This window comes from Manacus candei, unplaced genomic scaffold (genome assembly GCF_025592945.1).
Source record: "Manacus candei isolate 608988 ecotype Guabito, Panama unplaced genomic scaffold, ASM2559294v1 h1tg000088l, whole genome shotgun sequence".
Taxonomy (NCBI): Eukaryota; Metazoa; Chordata; class Aves; order Passeriformes; family Pipridae; genus Manacus; species Manacus candei.
The window spans coordinates 7,083,802-7,105,831 of record NW_026138136.1 but is presented as its reverse complement, the minus strand read 5'-3'; the positions used below and the strand labels follow the sequence as shown (position 1 = coordinate 7,105,831).

Below are 22,030 nucleotides of genomic sequence, written 5' to 3'. Positions count from 1 at the left end.
CTCCCTGTCTTGCCCTCTGACCCCACAGCATGGACTTGCAAACAGCTGAAGGGTTCCTCTGGCACAAGCCGCTTGTGTGGCTCATGCTTATGGTGTATCACCACCAGAGCCAGTGGTTTTACCCACCAGAAAACAAACTAGAACTGGTTGCACGCTCCCCAGGTCTCCACGGGCATTTTCTCTGAGCCCTTCAGTGCTTACCAGGAGTGACAAATCCCCCGCTAATGCTCACTGACATTGTGATTACAGGACATAAACGCTTCAATGACGAACAGCACGGTGACAAGCAAACCGCCCGTAACGCTGCGGCTCGTCGTCCCGGCAAGTCAGTGTGGATCCCTTATAGGAAAAGGAGGTTCCAAAATCAAAGAAATCAGGGAGGTAAGTAGGTCATGGGATGTCTGCTGGGGACACTGGCTAGCTCAGCATCCTACTGCAGCATGCCCTGCCAGCATCACCCACTGCACTTTGCTCATCGCACCAGCATGAGCATGAGCGAGTGAAAAAACTGTAAAAACCTTGCTGTAGGAGAAGCAGTGGGTCCAACTGTGCTGGACAGCTGTACTGTCCTTGACACTAAAGACCACGTGTGAAATAGAAAAACAGCTTTACAATACATGAAGCCCTTGATGCACAATTTAATGAAACAACAGTGACAGAAATGGATCTTCAAGTTTCTCTTCAGGCACAGGCCCTTCCCCAGCCATACTCAGGTTATCCCAAGTCAGAGAGTTGCAACCATTTCCAAATTAGTTACCATGCTTGCAGACAGAGAAAGACCCAGGTAGCACTGGGAAGTCCAGGTTCTACTTTTTAGAAAAATATGATTTTCATGCTCCTGTTCTGTTTCTCCCTAGTGTTTATGTGCTACAGGTGAACTGGTTTCATGTATTACAAACACATATTGGGGTTTTTTTTAATCCAAACTTTAGCTAAGGTATTCACTTAATGTGCTAGCAGCCACTTTTTCCTCTAACCAAAAAATGCAAAAATTATCGTACTTTGCCAGTTTTAATTCTTCCATGCATGACTGTAACAATATGGCACATGCCAAGCCAAGGATTTGGTGTTTGTAATCAGTACTACAAGAAAATTAGGAACATGCTTAGTTATATAGAGAAAATCTGACTTGGAAATTTTAGAAAAGTGGATTATTAGTCTGAAGAAAGTGACAGTATTCCATCTAAATTTGTATTCATTCCAACAGAGGATGAAATGTTGAATATTAAGATAACATGTTGATCCATTTTTTTTATTTACCTGTGTCAAAAAACCCACTTTTGACAGGCTTTACCGTGTTCCTTTTTTATCTAAAATGTAGATTCAAGACAGTAGGTTTTATGAAGCTTTAAGTTGATTTTTTGGTTGTATTAAAATTGGAGCAGGCATGAGTGTGAACTGTGTGCTAGTGAGTACTTAGCTCTAGGTTTTGCAGCTTGGATTTTATTTTAAGTATGGGTAACTCCATTGAGAGTACTGAAAGAATGCATTTAGGACATAGGATTTTAAAGGTAAAATTGGTCTGTTGGTTAAATTAAATGACTGAAGTGATTATCCTGGTGAGCATAGTGTCATAAGCAATTACCTTTAGTCTAGTACAAGGAAGTAAAAGGATAGTGTTTGGCCAAATAGGTGTTTTGATAAGGCTAATGTAGCAAGAAGTCACACTGCACATTTTCTTAAGCATAACGGACAAAATATTACTCATTTTTTCATTGCTGATGTATGACCAAAAAGACTGACACTGGAAGCAAATGCATGAATGACTCTGGCAGTCTTTTGTGCTAGATGTACACATACCCAGAAATGTACGTTAAAAAGCAATTTCTTCATCACACAACACACAGAGTAGCAGTTGCACGAGGGATGGTCTTTTGTGTTCAGTCGTGCATCCAGAAACAACATGGAGGGTTGCAGTACTATTTTCAAGATAAGATTACAAAAAGAAAAAGAAAAAAAAGGCATGATGGTTGATCAAATTATGGCAAAATTCCAAAGCCTATTACAGAGCAAGGAATTGATATTTTGGCCTTAAAAAGCAGTAGTGAATAGAAGATACAATCAGTAATTTAATCAGTCTTTGGAGAGAAGAATAACATGTGTTGTGTGTAACCAGCAGGAAAACAAATTAACTCCTTGCTGACTGACATGAAGTCAGTGGTTACTGAAAATACTTTTTTTTTAAAAGCCCCAGATACTGCAGTACAACAACAGTCAGGAATAGATCTTTTTTGCAATATGTGGAAGACCTAACTCAATATCAAATGCCTGAGTTTTTTTCTAGGAATTAAAAAGGTCTTCCATGTTTGTGAAATAATGTCAGCATTTGTTTTGACTGCTAGTATTTTTTTCTTTCTTTGGTTTTTTGTTTGTTTGTTTGTTTGTTTGTTTTTTGGTTTTGGTTTTGGTTTTTTTTTTTGTTAACTAACACACATTAGTGCCAAGATCAAATTTTAAAAAATAAAAAAACTCAAAAGTGGCTCATTACCTCCTTGGGTTCATTAATGAGCTAAAAGTTGATGATATGCATATATTGAATCAACACTAATTATAATTTAGAAGTGGTTCTGTACCATCCTGAAATACAGCATAAGGCAGCCTCAGATTTCAACAAGCAACACAAATCAGCCATCAATAGATTAAAGAGCCATTTATCTGAGACACATTTGATTAGTCAGTCTTCTTCAGTTATTGGTATTTTTTTCCTTTCATTTTTTTATTATTGAAAAGTACTTCATTTCACGTTTTTAACTTTTTAGTCAGCATTACAACTGTCTGTCTTCAAGAGGGTTAAAAGACTTCTCCTGAAATTCAGGTCACAATTTGATTCATTAACAGCAGCTAAGGACTAATCCTCCTCGGATGGGAGTGCTGACGAATTGGCTTGAACAGGCAAATCCATGTCCTACCAGACCCCAGTGTGGGGACGAGTTTTACATACACGCTCCACCACGTGTCTCGGAAAGAAAAGACAAAAAGTTTAGAGGTGAATGACTGGGTTTGGCGAGGTGCCATTTCCTCGTGGTGACACTCCCTTTGCTTTGTCTCTGCTCAAGTCCACAGGAGCCCAGGTGCAGGTAGCAGGGGACATGCTGCCGAACTCGACGGAGCGCGCAGTGACTATCTCGGGCACTCCCGACGCCATCATCCAGTGTGTGAAACAGATATGTGTGGTTATGCTGGAGGTGAGTGAGCACTTGGCATTTCACCTCTCACTCGGGAGCTGCTCAAACACAGTATTAATAATTTTCAATTGCCATGGGCTCCCCTGGGGTACTGCCTGCCCTTCCTGTGCTGGGAATTTCCAGAGGGCTCTGTTAGACTGTGCCCTTCTGGGTGTTTGAGATCCTCTCGCAGCAGGGATTAGCAATCAAAGATCAAGGCTGTCATGTCACTGTCAAACAACAACCAGGTCCAGCACAGAGCTGCAGCTGTTCTGAGAGAAATGCATTTTATTCTGATGCAGAATAGGGAAGAAAACCCCTAAGTCTTGTTTAAATAGAAATAATTCTGACTAGTCAGGATATTCCTTAGGGTCAGGTCATTGCATAAGGCCAGAATGTTTTATTTTGATGACAGGGTTTTTAGCTCTTAGTTTAAATGATACAAAATTAATTTATGTAAAAATCCCCTTGCTGAAAATGCCCATAATTTCATGCAAGTACATTTCTCAACTGAATGGAAATTTGTAAAAAAAAAATTTTAGCAAATCAAAATTAAGTATTTTGACCTAGTAATTTTTGACAATGAACGTGAAACATCTCTGCTTTTATCACATTTTCCACTGGAAAATTTTCTGTGGTTTTTAGGTTTGTTTTGCTTTTTACATAATCTAGTCAAGGACTGTCTCATGGTGGCCTCTGACACCCTACTGTTTTGTTATTCTTTAAAGAGGGGAGAAACAGTGGAGTATCTGAGACAGCACTACAGCTATTGGCTGTTCAGAAGTATGCAGTGCATCAAAATGACATAGAGCCTTTGTGTTAAAATGTCATACAGCCTAAATGCAAATAAAAGCATAAAACCCAATAAATCCCCAGTGTTTTACTGGGGAAAAATGACTCTTCCTTCAGTTTTTGCTGGACTACTGTGAGGAAGGGATTTCTGTATAAAAATACAAGAGAATAGAAACTAATATTAAGAAATAATTTTAGTTTCTTAGAAATATTTTACATGAATGCAACAGTTACTAGCTTTGTAACTACTGAATGTAGTCTACTGTCTATGTGACATTGGTGGAATAAATAGTTATTTAGTAAAGAAGAAGAGAGAAGCTGCTTCTCAAAATCAGAGAGACACAATCCTATTTCTCCACAGGTAGAGCCACTTTTTAAATAGCCAGCTTTCACTTAAGAGTACTTAATTTTAGGGTTAGGCAAATAGCAAGCAGCACAAAGAGGACACTGGCTTAGCTGCAGTTTGCTGCTTCAAACATTTAAGAACACATATGGGCTCTAATTTGTAGCATATATTTAATTTGGCAACAAGCACTTTCATTGACATGCAGTAGCTAATTATATGATACCAATTCATGGACACACAAATTGCTGTAACCTTCTCTAGTTGTAGTCAGCACACTGAAATCAGGGTACCATTCTGCTAGGTGTTCCACAGACAGCTTGAAGCCTTTTTTGCAGACACATGCTCTTGCTTTACTTAGGAGGATAAAGTTAGCCTCAGGCAGGGGTTTCCCCTTGGGTTCTTGCCTTGGGCTACAGGGAACAGGTCCCCTTTTGATGCATTACAGACCGTTGTTACAGTCCTGCTGAAGGTGAGAGGATTTTTCTCCAGCCTTCCAGCTCAGTCAGACGAAAGGCAGGATCAGGCTGATCATTTGCAATGGAACAGCTGACTTAATTGAGTTGGTAAAAAAGAAACCTTGAAGTGTAAGCAGTATGGGAAAAATTGATAAGCAGGAGAGAGGCTCTCTGTTAGCAAAGCAAGAGGCCAGGCTGGACTCTTCCAAAACAATGACAAATTTCAAAATTGTGCCCGTGTTTCCTGAAATGCCTTGGTATGCTTAATTAAGCTTCATAGCTTCATCTGACAGTGGCAGTAGTGAACCACAAGTGTCACCACTGCCTGTTTTGGCTGTGGAGTAGGTCCTCAACTCTTCCCCTGAAAGCCCAGACAGGAGGCCTCTGGCATTCTTTTGATCTGATGGGATGGAGGACAGGGTGGGCTGGGTTATCTGCATGCCTTGTTGTCTGAGGTGACCAAAATAAAGAGAGATTTTATTAATACAAGATCTGCTTCATTCTGCATTTTGATTGCTTTGTGTTTTTGTCTGCAGTCCCCACCCAAAGGTGCCACCATCCCCTACCGTCCCAAACCTGCCTCTGCACCTATCATTTTTGCAGGTGGCCAGGTAAGAGCAGACACCATTTTGGCTTCAGCTGGAAACCACACCGTCTTGGCCCAACCTCAGCCAGCGCCTGTTAGTTTTCAACTTTTACTCTTTCTTGCCTGGTATAGTATTGATGTGCTTTGTCTACTCTGCGTGCTTACAGTTTGCAGGACAGGAGAACACTGCATTGCAAACTTGATGCAAAATGTGATGACTGGTATTTTACCAAGATTTAAAATTGAATTCTGTAATTAAGAAAAGTTTGCCCTTCTGTGAATTGAGAGGTGTCCAAATCAGATGCTCATTGAGTGGGACAAATCTCCTTATTGTAGGGTCAGTTTTTTGACTCTTAATTTGTAGCTCCACTAGCAGTATAAGCAGTTTTGTCAGTTTTCAGAGCTAATCAAACAGCAGGACATCTCTGCTCATGAAAGACATAATTTTTCTCTCGTAGTTTTCATATTTTTTGGGACCAAATAGTGCGTTCTGCAGTAAAAATTTACACGCGCACAATGTCTGCTGTTTGTAGTCCCTTGGGACCAAGTAGCAACGGGTTTCTGAGGTTGCACGAACTACCTACATACAAATGTAGACCTTACCAACCACGGCATGCAACAGCCTGATTGATAACATAAGAACAGTGTTCCTGTTTCTTTTTTATGCAAGGAGGTTTTGATGATTCCCCCTTCATGTTAAGCTATATCAGTCAGGATTCTCATCTGCCTTTAGAAACCCATGTGCAGTGTGATTCTTCTGTGTCTTTTGGTAATGCTCTGAAATGAGTGTTCAACATGTGGCTGAGACATAGCAGAAATTTCTCTGCCATCATCCATTGCAGGGGGAATGCAGCTGTAGTCACTGATAAGCCAATGATGAGCACAGTTGATAAGTACTCTGTAAAACACCGTGGGAGGCTCACAAGGGAACCTGTATAGCCACCAGACTACGGGCAGTGGTGGAGCAGTGAAATGCTGCAACCCTGTCCAACTCAAGGGGAAATTGATCCCCTAAACCCAGCCTAAAGGAAGGCAGCCATCTCTCTACTCAGGATTCACATATGTAAAGCCTCTTTGGCAGTAAGGCACCCCCACCCAGCCAAATTTTTTCCCCATGGTGATGTCAAGACCTATTTTTAAGCAGTTACCCATTTACTCACCTACATGGTGGAACATCTGCAAGCAGGTTCCACCTCCCGTCCCATCAGCCCACCTCAGGTCATCACCCTGTTGTGGGGTGTGAGCTGCTGTGACAGCAGCCCTAGAGACCATGTCCCACCCCAGGCAATTTGGAAGTCATATGAGAAGCTGGACACTGGGTTCCTGGTGGGGCCGAGGGCACAAGGTGCTGCTGGTATTATTGGTGTGATGACCTGTGCCACCACAATCTGCTTGTATAAGGAAGCTCCTGCAACTCTCAAGCAAACACCAAAATGCCATTACTTCTGACAACCCTTTATCATGAGCTCTCTCTGAATTTTTTTGTTTTGGAGTTTTACTTTCTAGTCTGTAAGGATACGTTGTGATGTTTATGCAGATTTTTATAACTTGGATGTAGTATCTTTCCTCATGTTCAAACCTGCCAATGCTAATTGTCTTCAAAATAAGAAATCTGCTTCCTTAGTTACCAGAGTTGAACTGAAATTTAAAATAGCTTGCCAGAAATTGGTCTATGACTGAAAGTTCAGAATAATTTACTCCATATATATGTTTACACTGCAGTGCTTTCCTTTAAGAAATATGTGTATATGTATGCAGCAGCCCATTCTACCAGTATTGTAATTGCTACTGCCATCAAAAACTGTCTGCGTATATGACTGCTCAAAAGTATTGAAACTGTTTGCTAGAATGCTCCAAGCAGTTTGTATAAATAATTGAAAGCATCCTATTTTCCGTTCTTAATACTCTTGTCATCTTCAGTTTTATCAGCTAAAAGAGTGTTCTCACTTTTCTAATGCAGCCTTGTTGATGTGAGAAAGAGTGTTAAGAGACAGACACTTTCTATGTGCTTTGACTTTCTGTGTGCTCTGGCTAAGCATATTTTTTAAGAAAATGCTTAAGGTGTGTTTGGACATCAGTATGGAAAGACATTTTAACCATGTTTCATAAGTGGAAATTAACACTGAAAATAAAATTTTATCAGCACTGTTAATCACATTCAACCTTTTAGCTGCACTATCAGAAGTTATTTTTCTGTTCTATATTACAACATGGCTATCTCAAAAGGTTTTGGTTTCTTTAATACTTGCATATCAAGCAACATCAGCAAAATAAAATTTTTAGTTTTCTTTAACAAATTGGGGTTCTTCCACTATAAGTATTGTTTTTAATTCTCTTGTGCTTCTTTGATACTGCATTGCATAAAAAAAACTAAAAGGAAACTGAATACTGCCCTGCTCTGCCCCTTTACCAATACTTAGCATATGCAGTGGTTAAATTGGAAATTTCTACCCAGTGTGCTACATTGGTGTTCAGATGGGTACTCACAGGGTGCAGCTTTGCTTTATGTCCCATAGCAGTTTTATGGTTTAAATTGAGGAAGAGTTGAAGACCGGGTTATCCCTGCTGTTACTTACATCAGTAGGAAAGTTGCCCTTGGCTTTAACATTTCACTGAGACATGAGCTATGGATCTGCTTCCATCAAAGGACAGATGTCTCAGCAGACTCTCCCAGGCTTGTGCTGAGTGTGCCTCAGCCCCAGAAACACGTGGTTCCCCTGCTAAGGGGTAAAGCTGTCAAAGACTTTTTTCTCAACCTAAATCAATCAAATGACCTTTTGGGAACCCAAGAAATTAAGAACTTCCTTTTTTTTCTTTTTTTTCTTTTTTTTCTTTTTTTTTTTACTGAGAAAGAAAATTCAAGTCTCATATTGTCCATGCTGCTATGATGGTTTTCATTGACAACCAAAGTGACCAAGTAAAACTAGTCCAAGCACTGAATGTTTTTGTTATTTCTCCAGTCTGTTTGCTTTGTTGTATATGTACATGGAAGTATGAGGGAGCGGAATGATGAGATAAGGGCTGAATTTCGTTAGGTTCACTGGTGATTTGTGAGATATTCTTGCTGGTTTGCAGACCACTGCTTGGGAAACAGCCATGTGAAAGATGTTCTCTCAGCTAGGTTAGAAGTAAAGCTGAGACCAGAAGGGACACTTGTGATCCAGCACAGAGGGTCAGACACCAAAGTGGAGTTTCCAAACCTGAGGCTGCTCCTGTGCTTGGCTAAGCACAGAGCCCCCACTCAGCTTGTCCTCATTTGGTAAAACAGTTAAACACGTCTTGTTTGCTTGAACACGTGCTTCCTTTAGACCCACTGATGGCAGTGATCACCTGTTCTGGTGGACTGGAAGCTTGTCTTTTGATACATAAACCCTCATTGATGGCCATCCGCTATAGATGCACATGAATATGTTTGCCCATGAACATCCCATTGAGCCCCACACTTCTGCCTGAAAACTACTCATGTGCATAATGTTTGCCTGATTACAGCCTGGCTTTATAACTAATTTAAAAACTAAATGAAATGTTTCTTCTCCAGAAGGGAAATTCTGCTGCAGAAATGTGCATCACGCAGTTGAGACATTAAAGGTTTTAATATCCAAACTCCATTAAATGAATTGTTTGATCATTTGCAGAGGATTCATTGCTTTCTAAGAGGCCTTTTGTCAAATAAGCATTTTGCAAACTAAGCTAATCAGCTCTGTTCCTGTTTATAATTCTCCCACTACAAATATTTATGTTATAATTTGTCCTTCTGTTTTCCTGCCTGTCTAAGCACAAGCACATTAAAATTTTTCTGGCATGCCATACCTTTCAGATACAATAGAAAATCATAAACTCTCTGTAGTTTGTAGGCCACTGCAGAGAGTTGAACAGAACCAGCAGAAGAGACAAAGGACTGTGTTTACTGGTGCCAGTTATATCCCTTCTCTGTCACATGCTTTTTTGCCTCCCCCACCTCAGCCCAGTCCTGCCAGAAGTGATGCCAGAAACTATACCCCATGCACTGTTCTTGTGGTGCAGAATGGCTGAATTTGGAGGGAGAATATTTGGCTTTTTGTGGAAGACAAGACCACCATGCTGGGGGTCTCCATCATGCTCCTATCTCCAGGTTGGCCTGCTGGCCCTGTACCCAGGCAGTGCAGGACAGACTGCCATCCAGAACATGTACTCTCATACCCCCTGGCATGGCAGCCTGGGGTGCAAGCCCCATGAGGTGTCCCAGGGCACGTGTTTGCTGGCACTCAGCATCTGTGGCTGTCGATAACCAGAGGAGGTGACTCAGAGCTGACTGGCATGTGTCCATGCACACACATAGCAGTCAGGAGCTGGATGGCAGAGCAGGGCAGGGCATCCACTGGGCACATCTGTCCCCTCTTTGCTGTGCCCCTTGCTGCTTCAGCATCAGCATCTCCCTATGTGCATTGGTGTCACTGGGCAGATAGAGTAGCAGTGAGGGGAAGTGGCCACCCCCTGTGCTCCTTGACCCCTTCAGTGTCCTCAGCTCTGAGGTCCTGAGGGTCAAGGTTGTCAGAGCTCAGGCAGCGGCACTGGGCATCCTCTGCATGCAAGGGGTACATGGACAGCCTGACAGAGACATTTCTGTTCTGTGCCAAGAGTTATCAAGCAGCACAAGACAATTAAACTTCACTCAGTGTTGAAAGCGATGCAGGTAGCATTTACCTAAGGGGCCAGGAGAAGCTTTTCTGATGAGAACAGGAGCACTGCTTGTCCCACCTGACTAACCTGTGTCTTAACTGTGCTTGTTTTCAGGCATTCACGATTCAGGGGCAGTATGCCATCCCTCATCCAGACGTGAGTCCAGCACATGTAAATTACTCCCTTTTTGTTCCTTTCCCTCTTATTTGTTCTGGGCAGCATTTGCTTTCTACAGGTAGCAATAAAGACACGGCCTAAGGACACCTTTCCTGAACAACACACTGTATAGCCAAGTGTTAGCTCAGCTGCATCTCTTACCTTGTGTAATAATTGCTAGAAAGTACAATGGCCCAGGAACAAATGACAGTTATCTTGGTCTTTTTTCGCATGTGATATATTTGAGTTCTTTTAATATGTAATCCTACAGTAATTAGTTAATATTAACAACAGCCATTACATGTAATAACAGTAGAGATGTCATTTATAACCAGTTTGGGTTTTCTTTTTTTCCTCTACGGTAGAATAGAATGAATTATTAAACCTTTTTTTTTCAATATAATTTTAATTAATCCAGTTTTAGAACATGTAAGATGGTTTCTCTGCTCTGAAATAATTCCATTTGATTGGTTAGTTCTAATTTCCCATCCTGCCCTGCAGTTGACCAAGCTTCACCAGTTGGCTATGCAGCATCCCCCCTTTACTCCCCTTGGGCAGACCACCCCTGGTTTCCCTGGTACGTACCCATGACCCCCTGGGGATGTCCTTCTTCTTAACAGCTTTGTTTCCCGTGGTCATTACATCATTTTAATAATAAATGTGGTCAATGACCAGCAATCCTTCTGTTTTTATACATTAACCTGTCTTCTTCCCCCCCAAACCTCTGTTACAGTTCCTGTCATCACTACTAAAACATGCTTTGTTTGTTACTTTTATTAATCACAACTGCTTCATTTGTGCCATTGGCTAAAAGCCCTGAGTTTCTTTTGTTCAGTCCTCATAAAGTTATTATGGACCATACAGTATGTACCAGTTGCTTACAAGTGAAGTACTTGGGCATGCTCCTTGTCCAATTTAGTAACATAGTTCAGAAAGAAATGAAAATGGGAAAACAGTATGTATTCATGGTACAGAAATACCAATTAAAGAAATTATGGCATGCTGAAACTTGAATTCCTGTAGAGCCAAATCTCTTGAGAGCATCTGTAGTCAGCACTGCTGGGACAAGTGCCTCACTTCCTACTAGATAACACAGATAGCTACAAAGTCCAATGGCAGTTTAGCTAAGGACTACAAATTTGTTCTATGCTTAATAAAGCTGAGGCTGAATTCTTGATTCAAGAGTGAGAAGTCACTTAACCCTGCAAATAAACATTTTTACTGTGCTTCACGACAAACATGCTTGGTACCTAAAAACTTCAGAGAACAGAAGTGCATATGTGCTGGTACATGCTTTGTATGGCAAATAACATTTTATCACATACATCAAATTCCGTGAGCAACTTGTTTGATATTTTTGTAGAATGTGACTTAAGCATATGCAACTCATAATTGAATGTAAACATCAGTAAAATGTAGGCAAGTCACTTTTCTGTAGAGTATTTATTTTCCACCTTTTCTAGTTGGAAATTGGTATTTTTGGCATGTCTGTACAGATAATACAATAAACAGCAAAAAAGAGAACATAAGAGAAAGAGACATGACATCCAAAATGTTCTTTTGTTTCTTTATGATGTATCTGATAAAATACCTACAAGTAATACTAAACTGCCTTTCCTAGCTTTGTATTTTCCTTATTCTTGTCATTAACATGCTGCTCCCCAATCTTTTCCTGGTTATATTTGTGAGATATACGTTTCTGTAATGTCACTGTGTGTTAGAGCAGTAATTCCATTTTTCCTGAGCATTTTCCTTTTGTCCACCCAATTTACAAACAAATGTATGCAGCTTAGAGTATTTTGTCCATTTCCCTTCCAAAATTACCCTTCCCAACATTTCTTCAGCAACTAATCCCACATATATAATTTCCAAATTTTCCTAAGTTAGTTTCCTTGTCCTTACTTTAATTTGTTATTTTTTTATTTTTCATATCTATGTATTATGTTCTGCTAATTGTTCATTTGACATCCGCTTTAATTTTCCATATTCTAGAACTCCTGGTAGACAGGTCAAATTTCAGCCATCCATTAATTTCTCAGTTGATGTGTTTAGAACAAACTTTGGAGACTATTTTTAGGGGAAACCCTTCATTTTCCAGAAGTTTTTTATGACCTTGTGGAATCTCATGTAACATTTGTTGCTTTGGTGGGTTAAAGGTTAATTAAAATAAGACTCATTTAAAATTAGTCCAGCCCTCAGAGTTTTGCATCCTTTGCTTTCTTTTCTGTTTCACTAGCAGTTCTCTTTTTTCTTTGCTCCTCTCTTCTCTTTTTTTTTTCTCTCCTGCCTTCTGTATGTTTTCTTCTTTAAAATTTCATTTGTTGTGTCTTGCCCTTCTTGCAAACAGCTGGCGTAACATTTTCCCTCTGTCCCCTGAATAGGACTGGATGCCACTACTCCAACCAGTTCCCATGAACTTACTATTCCCAATGATGTAAGTGGACCAATAGTCCGTATCTCTTTCTCTTCTCTCGCTCCTCTGCCACCAGAGGGGAAACCTCCCATCTTTGGCTGATCTGTAAACAGTAGCCCCCAGAATAAACTGTACAGCATTTAGTCTGTTGGGGAAAGGGTGCTTAGAGGTTAGTGAAATGCTGGATGGAAGCAGCAGAAGTGACTGTTCCCTCTCGTGTCAGGTCTCCAGCAATGCTGGGTTGGTTGCCTGATGGTGCTGGTGCCGAGGTGCTTCATCGACTTCATTAAAGCCTGGGTGCCTGCTGCTTTCCTAGATGAGTTCCCAAAACTCATCTCTCAGATGGCAGCAGCACGGGTGGTCTCAGCAGAAGGGCTAAAGGGGGTGTAAGAACATGCAGCCCCATGTGCTCTGTGTTGGGCTGGAGTCCTTTGTGCCAGGGAGTGGAGAGCTTGCTCCACAATGGCTCATGCTGTACCAGTCCCCACTGCACCTGCACTTATCCAAGGCATCATTTTTCCTCAGCAAAAAAGCTACTTCGGTTATGTGAAGGTCCAATATAAAGGGTTATTTGAAAAAAACAAGGGTTAGAAACACTCCTGCTTCAGCTACTGAGCTGGCTATGATCAACAGGCCCAGTGTCCATGAGCAATATGGTGCTGAACCTTAAAACAGCTACTCAGAATGCCCAACTGATATACTGTGCATCACGTAAAAATGCCTTCCCCTGTTACTCAATTTCATTGCAAACAGGGTTGGGGTTTTTTTTCAGTTTTCATTGCAAATGAGTCATTTGGAAAATGGAAGTTTTCCCCTCTAGTAAAAAAAGCTTTCAAGCATAAGTGGGAACACAAATAGCAATTAGACTATTTAAAAGATACTTACAATATTGTGCAAGCCCTATTAAACTCAGTGGCAATGATTTACAGTAAGAAAAAGATACAGAATAACAAAGAAGCAAAGGTGTGAGTGCTGTGACTTCATAAGCTTTCTGTTACTTAAAAGATGCGATTTATCAGTACCTGCTTTACAACCCAATTTGTTGTATGTTGAGAATTTTATAGGAGCAACCTGTTTGTCCTTACAGTGCAAATTTTTTTAATATCGCTTTCAGGCAGATCTTGTTCTTGCCATCAGAGATATAAACCCAAGGTCACTCTTTTGACTTCTTTCGGGGTTCATAGCGGAGAAAGAAAAGGAGGAAGTTTGCCTTGGGTCCTGTAGTGGAGTAGAAAATTTAAAAAACCCATCAGTTTCTCATGTGGGAGGTGTGAAATGCCCCAGCTCAGCACTGTCAGTGAAAAGCAAACACACATCCACGCTTTGCTTCTGACAGAAGATTTTTATGGCTACGCCGTGTGAGTCTTGCTGTTGTTGCTAAAGGAGCAAAGTCAAGGCCAAAATGGGGTTAGGCTTAGAAACAGCCTGCACGGGCTCTAGAGGTGGTAAGAGGGAGTTCTGATGTTCACGGGGTGTCAAGGTGTGCATTAAAGCACCGAAGGGCATTAGTGCTGCCCACCAGTGCTCTGTGCATGCCCATGTCTGTGTGTGCACACTTGGTGTTGCAGTGCCAGCACAGAGGGGAGAACAGGCTCCCATGTCTTATCAGGCATCTGGAGCTGCTTGGGAATTTGGAGGGGGACAACCAGTTTCCCTGTGCATTTCCCCAAGGCATTTGCTCTGCCTGTGCCCCAGCCTATCAGAGGTGCCTTGCCAGGCTGTCCTTGGGCTGCATCAGCTAGAGGGTACCTTCCCTGGGGTCTCCCATTTATAGAGTATCCCATCACAGCTTCAGTAAGGCTGCTCTCCAGGCAGCCCAGTGCCAAAAATTTTGTATCAGAAATGGTGTGACCAGCAGGATCAGGGCAGTGATTGTCCCCCTGTACTCAGCACTGGTGAGGCCACACTGTGCATCCTGTGTTGAGTTTGGGTCCCTCAGTCCAGGGAAGACACTGAGGTGCTGAAATGTGTCCAGAGAAGGGCAAGGAAGCCGGTGAAGGGTCTGAGCACAAGTCCCAAGAGGAGCTGCTGAGGCAGCTGGGGTTGTTTAGCCTGGAGAGAGGAGGCTCAGGAGGGACCTCATTGCTCTCTACAGCTGCTTGAAAGAAGGATGGAAGTACTTACTTACTTCCCAAGTAAGTGAGGTTGTGCCAGGGGAGGTTTTAGGTTGGATATTAGGAAAAATTTCTTCACCAAAAGGGTGGTCAGACATGGGAACAGGCTGTCCAGGGAAGTGGTGGAATCATCATCCCTGGAAGTGTTCAAAAGGACAAAAGAAAGAGATCAGGGCAACAGCAGTTGGGTAATTTGTCCTTGCTTTCCCAATAAGCATCTCCTAGTCCCAGTCTTGATAGACAGGCCATCAGTGTGGTATAATGGTTATTTATCTGGTTGAAGGTGAAGGAAGCTGCAGGCCCTGGCACAGAGCTGCAGTGCAGCCCCAGAGTTGCCCATGGCCAGTACCCCTGCCTGCCCCAACTCCAGGGATTCCCTGGATTCCCTGTGCTGCACGAGTCCCACAGCTTTCTTATTGTATGTACTGATTTGTGTAAAAGTCCAGCACACATGAGAACAACATGAGACTTGCAAATACATGCTTTGCAGCTACTAGAGAAGTCAGTGTATATCTACATGGGCTACAACATACTCTTTAAAACCAAGATAATGATAAGCACATAAAGCCAAAGCCTCAGTGAGAATAAGGAGCTGAGAGTTTAGCCTAGTCTACAGCAAATAGATGTTAATAGCCATTTGCAAATTACCTACCTTCATATTGAAATAAATTTTCTTCATTCCCTCTGGCATTAAGGCTGTGACAGAATTTTTTTTTATGTCATTAATATTTTCTGTAACAACAGTATGCTGCTTTCTTCATACAGTATGCTGACAGTACCACCTAACCTGTTGCTTGATAGCAAAGAGATTCTGGAGAATTAAAAAAAAAATGTTTTACAGAAGGTTATTTTCCACATGCTAAAAGCTGAGGCTTCCTCTCCAAATAATGAATTCAGAAGATTTGACTTTCTAGGGTTTTTTCATAACCTCTGTGTAACTCCAAAAAGAGAACAGAAAGGAAATTTCTCTTGGCCCCTCTCAGAAGTCACTTTGATCCTTACCTAGCATCTCCTTTTGCTCATCAAAACCTCTTACAGGGGCTTACAGGTTGCCTTTCTTTTCTTGCTGGGATCTTGATTGTCCTATCACTGCTGCCCAAGTTACTCAATATAAGTGTGTTTCACCTAAATCCGAGAAAAAAGTGGCATTAACAGTGGCAGGTCCTTAAAAGAATGGAAGAAACAGCATCCATGGGTGTAGGGGATTGGATACAGAAAGTAGATGTCTTAAGATTTCATAATTCAATCTTCCAGAATGCCCATTGACAATAAATGAACAAACCAATAAAAATTAAACAATGTCTGATTAAAATTTGGCCACATTTTGCATATATGTGGGAGAGACAGGGACAAGTAACGGGAAAGGAACTTACCCCTCCAAAAGCACCAAGAAATTTTAAGATCAGTATTCCATAGACAGAAATGCCAGTCCATCCAATTTGGATATGGCGCACTTGAAGAACTGCCTCTATTTCTCCATGGTGCCTTAAATACTTCCCTGCAAATAACAAAGGGGGACCCACATCAGCAAAATTTTCTTGGAAAATACTGAAAATACCCAGTATCAGCTCCACAGGGAGCATGTGGCACTGCCTCTTCCACCAGCAGTCCCTGGAGGACTGAGCTCTCGTCTTTGCAGATCCCCAATCCACTGCCTGCAATGGAGAGAATGGGCACAATCCATTGAGGAGAACATTAGGGCAGTATCCAACCCTAGCCGTGACTTCCAGCGGGGCCACCCACTGCAAACATGTTACAGGAAAAGTACACCTCACCCTCCATACAGCCCTCTTCCAGAAAAGTCCCGAGAACAAGTGCCACGTTCTTACAAAACTAAGATGCTGGCTAAATCCATCCCTGCCTCAGAAGCTTTCCAGTTGTATGAGAGGATTTAGAATCAATGGTTAGGCAAAGACTTAATAATCCGTACAAGATGTGCCGGGAAAGGTTCTGCAGTAGTGTAAGTCAAAGCACTTCTACTGAAGGCAAGGGATTTCTGGATTCAAGCTCAATAAATTTACCTTACTGCCGACAGCTTCCCGTGTAGTAGAGAAATAATGCTCAGAGGAAAAACACAGAAATAACCAGATTCTGTCAGTTAGCAATGCCTATGAGGATAGTTTTTGTATTTTTTAATATGTTTGCACATGGCCTGATTTGCATCTCCCCTTAATCTAAGAAAATGGCATTGGATTCCTCAAGTAGACCTGTCCGAATGAGCTCAAGAATCAGTAGAATGATTTTGCAGACTTAATATGTATCAGAGGCAAAGTGAAACCATTTATGGGATAAGGCACTGTTTAGCATTGAAAGTAATATTCCCCAGAACCACCTACTGCTCACTTTAGGGAATGAGATGGAAAGCGGTGTTGGGCCCTCAATAAATTGAAATGCACAACAAATATTGAGTTATAAAACCCAATAAGAAGGCTCATTTTTGAACATGGGTTCTCAGTTTTCTATATGTCTTCTTGCAAAGTCTGTGAAAATTGTTATAATCCAGATTTTGCATTATCCTAGCAAGGAAAGTGACATTTCTTTTCATTATTTTTGTTTTGTTTTTAAGAGATACAGAGTATTTAAGAATCTTTTTCCAGGCCCTGCTGTAAGTCAGTAAAGAACTGTAATCAAACCTCAGGAGATTATTTCTCCCTATAGAGTACTATGCCCTGGACTTTCTAATTAAAAAACCACAAAACAAAAAAACTCAAACCTGAAGCTAAGAAAGCTTGTATAGCTTTCTGAAAAGTGATTGAAGAGTCTCATTGATGATGCTCAACTAATGAAGAGGCTTTGCCAAAGCAAATGGACTTGTTCTGTGTTGACAGAGGAGAACCAAGGGAAACCATGTGTACCTGTGGACAGGTATGGTCAACTGCTCCAGATAGCAGATACCAAGTTGCAGAGGCTAATTCTTTGCCCTTTTTACAAGCACTACATTATAAAAATCCTTTTGCCTTTGAGAAAAGCAAAAAGATTTTTTTTACCAGTATTTAAAAAGAAAGTGATCTCCATGCCACTTCCTGTGGCAATCAATGTTCTACAGCATTGGACTGTTATTATTAGGCTCTGTCAGTTCTTAAGCATTACAAGAAAGATATCTAGATATATAGATAGATATATAGATATATAGATATTTAGCATTTATATTTACCATTGTGGAGAAATAAAAAAAATGGAAGAGAGGGACATGAACCAGAGATGACATAGTGTATTGGGAGAAAATGTCAGGATCAAGAGTTTGGGAGGAATCACAGCAGACTTTTGAGTGCCACTCGTTAAGAGTCCAGACTCCTGATTCAGTCCAGTTTGCACTCGTACCAGCAGAACTTTACTGAAGAACGGAGTAAAGCTAGAAAAAGGCAAAAAGCAGAACCTTTGTTTTACAGTTGTTTGGTTTGGAGTTTTTTTGGTATGAGGAGAAACTGAGGGTAAGGGAAGATGGATGGAAGTGGTATAGAGAAAGTGAAAAGGGAAACATTTTTATCTGATGCTCACAGTCCAAGAAGAAGGGTACATCAGCTGAAATTTTGAGTTGTGCCAACGAAGGTGATACTTACGACACAGAACCAAGCTCTGCAGGTCACTGTCGTGGCCCTTGGGCAGCAAAAGGAGAAACAAGTTCAAAAAGAAATTGTCAGACACATGAACTATAGAGCATAAAGGCAGAGATACCAGGTGCTGCTCAGGTATGTAAGCCTTAGATGGAAATTTGGAATACCAGTGGTAACTTTTTTTTATACCTCACACTGGTTCTATCTTCTTCTTTTTTGTAAGGGTGTGCTACTGCCACAGGCTGCTGGGCTGGGTGCACATCTGATCCAAGCTCTTCCACTCACTTCTTGAGAAAGTTAAAATACATGTGGGTATACATGTACATATATTGTGTGTGTGTTATATATTTATAATACATGCATTCACAGAATTCACAGAATGGGTCAGATTGGAAAGGACCACAGTGGGTCATCTGGTCCAACCTCCCTGCTCAAGGGTCATCGTAGAGCACATGGCACAGGATTGTGTCCAGGCAGTTCTTGACTACTTCCACTCAGGGAGACTCCACAGCTGCTCTATCACCCACACAGTAAAGTTCTTCCCCCCAAATCTTTGTTCGTGAAGCCTAGCCATGAAAGTTCTTCCTCATGTTGAGGTAGAATTTTCTGTCCATCAGTTTCTGCCCGTTGCCTCTTGTCCTATTGCCTGGCACCACCAAGAAGAGCCCGGATCCATCCTCTTGGGCCCCCTTTTTCAGATACCTCAGACATTGATGAGATCCCCTCTCAGTTGTCTCTTCTCAAGGATGAACAGGCCCAGCTCCCTCAGCTTTCCTTATAATCATCTTTGTGGCCCTCCTCTGGAGCTGCTCCAGGAGCTCCATGTCTCTCTTGTCCTGAGGAGCCCAGAACTGGACACAGCACTCCAGACATGGCCTCACTAGGGCTCCATAGAGGGGTAGGATCACCTCCCTCGACCTGCTGGCAATGCTCTTGCTAATGCACCATAGGATATTGTTGGCCTTCTTGGCCTCCAGGGCACACAGCTGGCTCATGGTCACCGTGTTTTCCTCCAGCACCCCCAGCTCCTTCTCAGCAGGTCAGCTCACAGCCTGTACTGGTGCCTGGGGTTATTCTTCCCCAGGTGCAGGACCCTGCACTTGCCTTTGTTGAATTTCAGAAGGTTCCTCTCTGCCCACCTCTCCAACTTGTCGAGGTCCTTCTGAATGGCTGCACAGCACTCTGGGGTATCAGCCACTCCTCCCAGCTTTGTGTCAACAGTGAACCTGCTGAGGAGGAATCTGCCCTTTCATCCAAGTCATTGATGAATAACTTAAACAATACTGGCCCAGTATTGAACCCTAGCGGAACACCGCTAGTGGCAGGCCTCCAACTAGATCCTGTGCCACTGATTATTATAGTATTATACTACAGTGTATAATGGGCTTGGTAAATTCTACAGTAGGTTTGGCTCCTCTCCCAAGTGGGACAGAGATAGGTGTTTGGATGCAATTTGACATGGTTTTATCTCAAAGCAAGGCTAGGCAGGTGTTTTTATGTGAAACCAAATGTTCGTGGCTTGATTGATCAAAGCTTTTTAGATGAAAACTTCTTCAAGAACTCATCAGCTCTTGATTATTAAGGTACTGCACAAATTGCAATGTAAGTAACGTGTAATGGGAAAGGCACCCCAGAGAGACCCCCAGCACTGCTGTCCTTCCTGCATGGCAAATGGAGTAGTGTATTCTGCATGAGCAGAATACATGCGGGTTGTGTCATGGATTGCAGAGTGTGTTTAAGCAGCCTGATGTGACAGCAACAAAGGAGGACTTTGGAGAGCTTAAGATGAAAGGTTACCAAACCTCTCTTCGAGATGATTGCATCACCAGTATCCATGACTGGTCTGGACTGAATCCTCACTCCATAACTCAAAGTCAGCTAGGAGATTGCAAATTCTTTGCACTGACCCACCTGGGTTATAAGCTGGGGGTCACTGGAGGACCTCCAGCACATAGAAGTGGCAGCTTCCTGAATGACCCATCAAGTGCCTTCTCTGTGCTCTGGTTGCTCTCTTGTCCTGCATTACCTTCACTACCTGCAGACCAGTAAGGCTGAGGTGTAGGAAGTGGAGGCTTAGGGATCCCTGTGCTACCAACAGCTGGCCAATGCGGGCAGATTTGTGTGCACAGACAGGCTGGAGGCTCCCTGGTGAAGCTCAGATCAGTCCTCTGCACTGGCACGTGCAGTCACACTCTCAGACAGGTCCTTGGGATAAGGACAGGGAGCTCAGCGAAGCCCTCCTGTTGTAACAGGATGGGATATCCTGTGTGCATTTCCTGCCACCCCATTTCCCCACCTCGTGGTTGCTCCTCTTGTGCTTGGTCTTTGTTTCAGCTACCCAGGTACCCACTTCGGCTTTCTGTTTGTCCCTGAGTGTGAAGCAAGGATTGCGTTGGGAGGTTTTTCTTCTTTTGATAAAATGTCTGGACAATGTGAATCTGTTTCTGGCAAGTTACTTCAAGTACTACAGTACCAGAAAGGGGAACGTGTCAGGGCCTGAAGCAGCAGGAAGGGTTGGAGGGGAAGGCAATCTCTGCATTTTGGCACATCCTTCTGCAAAACTGGCAGCAACATCCCAGTGTCAACAGATTTGTAGAGCAAAGTTTCCGTTTTCTACCCGTTCTGGCCATCGCTGAGCTTCTCAGCACCCATCCTTCCTTAACACAGAACAAAAGCCTCCTCCTCACCCTTACAGAAACCAAAACATCTCTGCCTCACCTGCTGGCTCAGTGCCTACTTGCTGGAGGAGCAACACCCCGGTACACACATGCCCACACAACACACAACTCAGGCTCAGTTTTATTCACAATATATGAGTTTTGGTAAGCGCCTGTAAAGGAAAGCAGATAAATTTCAGTCTCTTCCTATGCCTGCTTCTGCCTGCAGTTACAGAGCTGTAAATCCCACTGACTTTAATCACACAGTACCTGGCCAAGCAAGAACCACATGTTCCCAGGGAGGTCTAGGACTAGCAGCGCACTGGAAGGGTACAGAGCTGCACGTGGCAGCTTTGGATGGTCAGCCTGACTTCCAGCTGGTGTTCTTGGCTTGCTGCTGCCACTGGCAAGTCAGGCCAGGCTGTGTTTTGTTTTCCTCAGCACCACGGCACACTGCCATTTTCTGCCATGGGAGATAGCAAAATAGTCTGATAGTGAGCTAATAATAACCACGTAGCAGCAGAGCTAGATCTAGAGCCATAGAGCCAATAGGCTGCACCAGTTACCCCTTCCAAACAGCACAGCAAAAATCTGGTTTGCTACTGAGCTTTTCATAACCATGTTTTTAGCAGTACTACAGATTGCAGTTAAGTGGTTTTTGCTTGTGTCTGTGGCACTAATCTCGGTCTTTGTCCCGCTCCAGTTAATAGGCTGCATTATTGGCAGACAAGGCAGTAAGATAAATGAAATCAGGCAGATGTCAGGAGCGCAGATCAAGATTGCTAATGCCACAGAAGGCTCCGCAGAACGACAAGTTACAATCACAGGATCCCCTGCAAACATCAGCTTAGCACAGTACCTCATTAATGCAAGGTAAGTTTGCTTTGTAAGTGATCATGCTTCTGCGAGGTTGCTCTGTCTGCTCTCCAGCAAATGTCTGTCCTGGGTAGATCCAGAAAGTTGCTTTGCAGTGTCCATTTCGCATAGTATTACTCAATTCCTAATGGGTTCTAAAGCCTGTATCATTAGAAGCTGTGTTTGCTGTTGGTTTATATGGAAAGGAGCTTAATCTGGTGCAATTCCAGGTACATGTTGAATGACAAAAGCTGCAAAATCTGAATACTCATACTGTCA

The 22,030-nt window shown here is 42.4% G+C and overlaps 1 protein-coding gene across 24 annotated transcripts in view; it reads left to right on the top strand.

Annotated features, from left to right (window-relative positions):
• Positions 1–22,030, top strand: part of LOC127482446 (poly(rC)-binding protein 3-like) — a 493,280-nt gene that overhangs the window by 451,142 nt on the left and 20,108 nt on the right. For 12 of the 24 annotated variants that reach the window (XM_051812785.1, XM_051812786.1, XM_051812773.1 and 9 more), the window contains 7 exons: positions 250–381; positions 3,057–3,185; positions 5,294–5,437; positions 10,117–10,173; positions 10,660–10,735; positions 12,540–12,592; positions 21,600–21,769. In XM_051812785.1, coding sequence (XP_051668745.1) covers positions 250–381; positions 3,057–3,185; positions 5,294–5,437; positions 10,117–10,173; positions 10,660–10,735; positions 12,540–12,592; positions 21,600–21,769 — 761 coding nt within the window. Of the gene's footprint in view, positions 1–249; positions 382–3,056; positions 3,186–5,293; positions 5,438–10,116; positions 10,174–10,659; positions 10,736–12,539; positions 12,593–21,599; positions 21,774–22,030 lie in introns of those variants that run through there. The other 12 variants (XM_051812787.1, XM_051812780.1, XM_051812784.1 and 9 more) reach the window with 9 other exon arrangements.